The 8,600-nt window shown below is 36.8% G+C and overlaps 1 protein-coding gene across 1 annotated transcript; it reads right to left on the reverse strand.

The window, feature by feature from the left end:
• Nucleotides 1-4,410: 4,410 nt before the first annotated feature.
• On the reverse strand, nucleotides 4,411-8,392 carry LOC140857548 (uncharacterized). Its single transcript, XM_073256666.1, has 5 exons — nucleotides 8,236-8,392; nucleotides 7,302-7,400; nucleotides 7,042-7,135; nucleotides 6,401-6,578; nucleotides 4,411-4,920 (listed from the first exon to the last, which is right to left on the reverse strand). Exons 1-5 carry the CDS (start codon nucleotides 8,254-8,256, stop codon nucleotides 4,854-4,856), a joined length of 459 nt encoding a protein of 152 aa, XP_073112767.1. The 5' UTR covers nucleotides 8,257-8,392; the 3' UTR covers nucleotides 4,411-4,853.
• Between the last annotated feature and the right edge of the window lie 208 nt (nucleotides 8,393-8,600).

Here is an 8,600-nt window from a genome sequence, read left to right on the forward strand (position 1 = left end):
CCGGTACCCAAAATGTGTAAAACTCATGATCAGAGAATCCTGATTCTTGATCACAGAGTCCCAGACACATAGGACTCAGAGTCCCCGAGCATTAGGACTCTTGGTCGAAGAGTCCCAGTCCAGTGGGACTCTTCACCAGCCATTAGATCAGATAGGAACCTCTAATGTGTGTGACCCCGCAGGTTCGAACCTAAGCCGGTAGCATAAGAACCAATTTCTGTACTAATCGAAGTGACCATCTAGCAATGGTACCCGACGTCCGGATAGGTCGAATAGTCGCAATCGCAACACTCAGAACCAACGCGAATATGGTTACTGTATAATTCATCCCTTTTGACCCCTGTGTATGGGATGACTCAGGGTTAAACTGTCAACCCTGATCAGATCATCCGAATCGTGCTCAACTCAAACAGTCCTGTAACTCCTCACTAGGACTACCCTGGTCAAAGTTTTGCTAAATTGAAACACGACCGTACACAGCTCCTGAACTGGAGTGGTCAATCCCATCTTGACACATGCACCGACAAGTCAAGTACTTGACTACACCTAGCAGCCTTCCGTCACTGGATTAGAAATTCAGATAGTCCAGTGCCTAAGTACAGTGAGTTGCTTGCAAGTCACCGTGACGGTCTCAGGTCGGAGGGATAGTTATACCCATATCCCATCGGAGCAAATCTTGACAGCAGAAATAGCTCCGGAGTCTGTCACGTTCAGTGCAGATGTACCCTTACATCTCACTTGTATGCCATATCAGTGTCTCCATACTCCTTGGTTAAGAGGATAACCAACCCATATGGCACACAACGACCTATGCTTGATAAACGTTGTCATCCTTGATAACAACGTATCATTTGGTCGCGAATAGGTTTAAGGACTAAACGACAAATCCTCCTTTGTCGAGTCTAAATAGTCCTAAGGACTTCACCACAACATAGGAGTTCATTAGAAGATGAAACAATTTGTGATGAAAAATACCAAAATAATTTTTATTAATTTATAATTCATATACTAATACAAGAAAGGGCACAACCGTCAACAGGTTGACGATTGACTTTGGGACACTATTCCCAACAATAGCCTCCCGAGGAACAACCACAGTGACGTATGATGTCAGACTCCTCACTTCATCTAGCGTATCAATCGAGGTATGCCTCGATGTGGCCACATCCTGAAGACTTTTGCCAGCATTCACCTTGGAGAGTCAACCCGAAGCTTTGGCATCCATCTTGATCACCAACGCTATGGTGAATGTAGGGACACTCTCTATTTTCTTCACCGGAGCCAAAAAGATACCTTGACCCCAAAACTGGAAAGCAACTGATACATCCTAAAATAGACTATCCATCATGGCACTGGCAACCCAACAGCAGCACGACATATGTCTTCGATAGAAAGTGATGGAGTGACAACCCAGCCTTTGCCACGTGATCTTTTGCAATCATGCTAGAGAAGCTCAAGAGTCTTCTATTTGCAAAATGATAAGCAACCGCCATCTCACTACTCTACTTTCTCCACTCAATGAGATCCATAATCTCAACAAACTCTAGAACGTGTGAGCCATTATTCTCTAACAGTAAGAGCACATCCCAACAACTACTACTCTCTGACAAATGGCATGCATTCCTACAGACGACAGGTCCATCTTCATCTATAAAACTCTACTCCTGGGGATCCTCCAAGTAAGTGAATACTTACTCGCATGCTTTCTTCCAAAAATTGATTCCATATGAACTGGAATCTACCCCCTTAAGGAGTCTTAAGTTCTTCTGACTCCATATTTGAACTCAATCCTCCATACGGCATCCTCTGTGCTTCCATTCTCCATTCTTTTACTCCAATCTACCATACTTCATATTTGACTCCACTACTAAACTCTCTCTAAAAGCTCAAACTTTTTCTGTTTACTTCTGTAGGAGACTGACTTAGGCATCTGAGGAACCACTACCAGAGAATCTCCCAGTATTAAGATTTTTCTATCTTTAGTAATTTTGTAGGATCCGACTTAAGAGATCGACTGAGGATCTAGCAACAATATTTGATCCGGAGGTCTCGACTGGCTATCCTGCGATCCTCTCTTTCTCGACTCTAGATCAGCGGTCTAAGCCAGCTTGACTCCCTGATGGCAACTATGTCTTTGGTAGATTATGAATCTGCTTCTCTTCCATAAAGTTTTGGAGGTCATGAATCTACCTGGTGTAGAAAAATATAATCTCTCATGTGAATGATGCACCAGTCCAAGATGAAACGAACAGAACACCAAATAAGCACAAGAATAATAGCAAAAGGGAAGAACAAAAATTCAAGAAAGAAAAATTTTGTTAAGAAAATATCTAAGCTGAAAAATAGAACTTGGTTGTTTCTTCATCTCTTTACGGGACACCAGCGGAAAAATAAAAAGGAAAAGAACAACGATGTCTCTCTCCACCAAGCAAAGACGTTTCAAGCCAGTAGAAAAGATACCTCTCACCAAAATTGAAACTAATTATTTTTTTTTAAAATTTTTATCTAAGACCCACATTGAGCAAAGGTTAATTCCTTTCCCACAAAGAGATAAAGTAAGTATCTATTGAGTCTATGGCTCACTTTAAACTAACTTAGACCAACATTATATAAATCCAACTATTAGATAAAAAGAACTATTTAAATATTGTGGGAGTTTGCGATGACTCCAACACTCTCAATTATTCTAAACTCCATGCTAACAGTACTTAGCTTGCCACTCAAAGCTTCAGAGCACTTGATCATCAATCACTTGATGAAGATATGTGCTATATCTAATTCTTTGTTGAGATTGGAATTAGATTAATGTATTCATTGTGTAATCTGCTCTAATAAAGTGATGATAAACCTTCCACACGCCACGAACATTACACTTGGATCGCCACGTAAAATGACCATATACCCACTAGGGCATAATCCTAGAGAACATGCAAGGGCTGATATAAAGACTTGCAATTTTGAATGTTTTGTTCTTCTAGATGCACGGACTTTAATACTTATATGCTTATTTAGGGACTGAAATACTTAATCTAGACGTGGTACATCTTCTTTTGTTAAGTTATTTTCAACATCTAGATCACAGTATGCACATTAAGCATAAGCTCATGATTTAAAAATGCCTATAGATTTCCCGTTTCTTTAATTTTTATGTTACATGTTATAATTAAGGTGAGCAAAATTTTTGCATATACTTTCATGGTTATACTTTATAAGAAATTTCATGAGTTCATATTGATCTCATTGTCTTGCTTGCTTTGCTTGTAGATAGTGCCGATTAGGATGATATTTTGGTTAAAGCCGTGAAAAAATTCAAAGGGAAAAGTTGGGAAAAAATATGTCAACATGCTCCAATGTTTTACTTTTGGCATGTTTCCAAGCATGCTTATTGTGGATGGATCACAACTGGTAAATAATTTCCCTTGTTGCTTTTCCTGATTTAATGTTAATAATTAATTTAATGAACACAGGAGAGAGGCTAGAATCTTGGTTGGATGGTAAGAATAAAGTAAATAATCTTGGTAAACAATTTCCTTATTTTTTGTTTATTTTCTGCGGGGTGGATGATAAGCTTTAAATTTAAAAAATACTGTGAACTTTTGTTTCTTAAATAGTGTTTTCTTGCTAAGAGGGTTGCTTTTTCCTGTTGCTTAATTTTATCAACAGGTGGCCACAAAATTTGAGCATAGGAGCAGCAAAGGCTGTAATGTCCTCCATATGAATGGCAAGGTTGCAGTTCTGTCTGGGTCGCCTTCTTTGCAGAAAATCCTTTCTATCAAGTAATAGCACGGGACTGCTTTGTCCGTTCCCAAGCCCTGAACTCAGCATGACAAATTATGCTTTCTAGGGATGAAAGTGGCAGGAATGTTATATGTCCGAATTTATTCTCATGTTCGAATCAATCTGCATATGAATAAAAATTTAAAGATTAATTAATATCTTTACTCATATCTATATCCATAAAAAAAATAATAAATATAAATATAAATAGATAACTATTTAATCCATATCCGAATATCTAAATTCCTGTATAATTCTATAAAATTTTATACAATACTTATTAATTTTTTTAAAAAATATATAATCATATAAATATATTATTAACTTGATTTATCATCTGTTTAATAATATCTTTAATTTATAGTCAGAAAATTTAATTATATAAATTATATTCATAATTATATCTATTCTTATAGTGTTTGAATTATATCTGTATTCATTTAAAATAAATATGGATATAAATTTTTATATTCGAATAATATCCGTATCCGTATTTGTATTCGTCAAATAAAATAAATATGGATACAAATAAAATAAATATGGATATGAATATGTTGCGATCCGATCCATATCCGATCTAATTTCAGCTCTACAAGCATGCCACCAAGAATGGAAAAAATGAATTGTTAAAAGGAAACAGCTAAATACTATTTTACATAGATGGAAGTTGTGCATGAAACTGAGCATTTATTCAAAAATAGCATCCAATATCTACGCAAAACAACACCCAAATCATGCAAATAAACTCGGAATAAGTAGTCCACACTCCTCGATATGGAAATCTCAGGCCAAATTTCATTGTAATACATGCAAGCTTTTTCAGCTGGGACTTCACAGATCTCATACTAATCACCACACTATAGAGCTATCTGTTTTCTTTAATACTTCAATCATTAATGCTTATAGCTCCCATGCAGAAAGAAAGCGAGGAATAGACCAGACATGGTTTCTTCCAATCTAAACAGACTAAACTATCATGTGTCCTGCAGGCAGTAATACTGTGTCCACCGCGCCTTCCTATCAAAACCATGACAAAAATAGTCAAGCTGTCCAGCCATCAAACCTTCAAAACACCGTTACACTTCCCCTCGTCGACTGATGGTAAGTGTAAAGTATATGAGAATCATTGTCCCCATGCTTGACCTGAAAATAATTTGCAGATATATCTGGTTACTGTAAAGGAGACAGATGTAGAAACTTCTGCTTGATTAGGAATATATGGTATTGCTAATTCTGGCTCAAGAACATCACTAGGTAGCAGTAAACATGACCTTAAACAGAATGCCTGACAAAGATTGGGTCTAAGAGCGAAGGTATATAACCTATCATACTTTGAGATCATTTTCCTAAACATGGAGAAATGGCCGACCATGAAGACTAAAAGACTGAATGGTGGGTATGAAGTCCTTCATTGGTATATTTATCATACAATGATTCAAACAAAATCGAGTAGAGAGCATGCTTAAAGTTCCATAAAAACTTTGAAAGAGTCTATATGAGAAAAAAGACTACTCAACATTAGGAAATAACACTTATATCAGTAACATAATTTACAAGTCAGGAAAGCTTGACTGCAATTTAATCCCTTTGTTGGGCTATGCAGAAACCAAACATGAACATTTACTAGTTCATTACAATGAGATAATCTATGTGAAAAGTTGAGGTTAGGCAGCCCTCAGTCCACCCTAATTAGGCGAGTATGGATTTTGTAATGCAAGGAGCAGAAAGATAGCAACTTATCATTCAAATAAGAAATCGATGCCTCACATGAAGGAGACAGACTGTCATGCTGGACAAGTGTTGATAACTGCAGTGAATCTACTCTCACAACTAAATGGTCTCAGAGACAAAGGGACCAACTTGGTTCACCCATAGGGAAAATGGTTCCACAACATAGCCCAAAAGACATATGTCAAATTATCCAAGACACAGAAGAACCAACACTTTCGTTTTTCTTCTCCCATTGGCCATTCCTATTGCAGGCTCCTCTGGTTGTGGGACCAGTGGTTCCACCAGAGTCACTAAGCAACCTCTAAATAATATGCAAGGAACTGAGAAGCTCCTTCCTTGAAAGAAAATTCAGAATAATCAGCAGAGGTATTTGGACATATTCAAGGGAGCAACATAGATCTCAATCGTTGTGAATCAGTTAACATGATACAGTTAAGACAATGACCACAAAGTCGAAATATTTTTGGGGCCTCTTTCTTGTTTCTATCATTTTGCCCATATTGAGTTGTTCCTCATACAGAAAACAAATCAACATTTCTATGGGTCTACCAGCAAATCAAAATGAAAATGACCATGCTACCACCTCAGACACTGGTCTGGAGCCTCAGTTTCTATAATACAGTGAGGATCAAAAAAAGAGCGCAGTTTCAGGTGAAAATTTGTATAATCATCTCGGGCTGCTAAACATTATGTAATAAACATCTGTAATTAGAAAAGGTCCAACCATTCTCACTAGTTACATCACTGATGATATCAGTCAAGCAGAATGTTCATTTAGCTCAGACCACAATATCCAGCCATTCATTGAGATATAAACAAATGGAATCCAATTACCTCAGCTTCCAAAATGTTAGTGTCATTATTAGAATTAGAGGACCATCAGAGTACTTACATAGAAGCAAAAAGAAGAAGGATTTTCTTCGGGTTGATAGTTGTTAAGCGATGAAATCTCCTACTCCTTCCATCCCCAGTATCTGCAACACCGGAAATATTAGCTGAAGTTGAAGGCGCTACAAGAACTTTGATTGGCATCGCAGGCTGTTTCAACTGCTCCAGCTGGGAACACCCCACTGTTAAAGCAGAAAAGTAATCAAGATTCACAGTGACATACAATCATTCAATTATGGCAAAGTATTTGTTTAATGACTACAACGTTGGCTGCAATAAAAATTCCAGTAATGATGTGGCAAATCCAAAATCATACAGTAATGAAATATTGATTTCCACAAAAACAAGTAGCTAGATGAGACATTTGAAATTTTGTGCAGTGGAAATCAGATGGTCAGGGTCATTTGATGCATCCAACAGAGAAGGGCTCAATTTGAGAAACTGCAAGAGTGGCCCTATGATCACATGCACAGGGATTTTGTAACAATTAAATTGCTGCAATATCTTGTCTTATACACTTTAGATGTAATACAGTATAGATAGAAAAAGCTAACCACAAAGTAGCCAAACTTTTCAGGCAATTGCATGTGCCCTGCATTCTGATCTAATATTTTAGAATGCAGTGGTTACTAAAGGACATCATACCTTTAATGACAAGCTTTTTAGATGCTTCATCTGCTTCTTGCTCCTCACCATTTCGCTTCTCCATTCTGCTTGAACCCTTACGAGAAAGGGCTTTCTGTTTGTACAACAACAAAAAAGAGAAAACCTTTACCTAATTATTTTACTAAATGTGGCTAATTAATGGGAATCTAGAAGGTAGATTTATTGATAACTAGAATGACAAAAATCATGTATTTAGCAAACTCTTCTTCTTAAAAAGAAATGGATAATATCAAACTCACCGTCATTTTCGGACTTCCAGAGCACTTATCAGAGGGCTGTGTAAGGCTTTCAATGTCCAGAACCATATTTCCTGCTTTATCCATAGCTGGAATCTGGTTCTGCAATTATTGGAACAAAGAACTTTATGAAAACATAGAAAGCCACCAGAAAAAGGAAAAATTACAAACAGATTAGTTTACCATATTGCTAATTAGATCTATAACCACATAAATTAAAAAAATAAATGTACCAGTGAGGAACAGCTCTAGACTGATCTGTAAATAATTTTACCCTACAGACCAACTGATACTGGATCCCTGATTGTGTATGACAACATATATAATATTTTAATATGGGTTCCAGATCCAAATTTAGAAATGAGTAACATCTATTGATACCAAAACTGACGACCGTAGGTATATTAGTGACAATTCACCCTGCATTATCCTGGGACTAGCTTCCCCAGTTACTCTAATCAGACCTCTTAATTCCTTAATTGAGTATATTTTCATCCATTCTGAGGCCATGTAAACACCTATCTTCTTCTCGCGCCTGCAAAACATCTCTTAATGTTCCTTTTCTAAGTAATTTCAGCCACTTCCAGAACCCACAGATTTATATCCTAAGCCCCCTATTAGACAGAAATTGTTCCTGTCCTTCATCACAAATCAATAAACCATCAAAACCAAACCCCATTGCTTTTGATTCAATTGTTACCAACTCCTAAGCATTTTTACAATCTCTGACTTCTAATTCTAATCTTATTTACAACAATTATTTTGTTACAACCCAACAATTCTAGCTATCTTTTAGCCTTCAAACCCCATGTGCAGTCTCAATACTGTTTCATGAACACAGCATTGAGGATATATAGAGCAAAAAATGGGCCCATTTTATTTTCCAGATGAAAATGCTAAAGAAGAACAATTGTGTAGATATAAAAATTTCACTTACCTGCATAAAAACCTCCTCCATTGCAGACTAAGGTTAACTGCTTTAGGATATTAATCAACACCAACTACCACTGACTGTTTCAACAATCGACCTTCCAGAACTAACCAAAAAAATGTCGAAAAATTAGCAAAGATGTAAAGCTCCAACACCAAATCGGCAAATTATAGGACAAAATTTAGTAGAATTTAAATGACTTGGTGATGTTCCGAAGGCTGAGGCTTACAATTGATCAATCAACTTCATCCAAAGAGTAAGCACAACAGAATAAAAGATCGAATGGATGAAAAGAATCTAAGTAAATTGTTCAGAGAAGTCTTGGAAAAAGTAATTTACCAAGGATCTAAAAGAACAAATGCACAAAATTT

Source organism: Elaeis guineensis, chromosome 4 (assembly GCF_000442705.2).
Source record: "Elaeis guineensis isolate ETL-2024a chromosome 4, EG11, whole genome shotgun sequence".
Taxonomy (NCBI): domain Eukaryota; kingdom Viridiplantae; phylum Streptophyta; class Magnoliopsida; order Arecales; family Arecaceae; genus Elaeis; species Elaeis guineensis.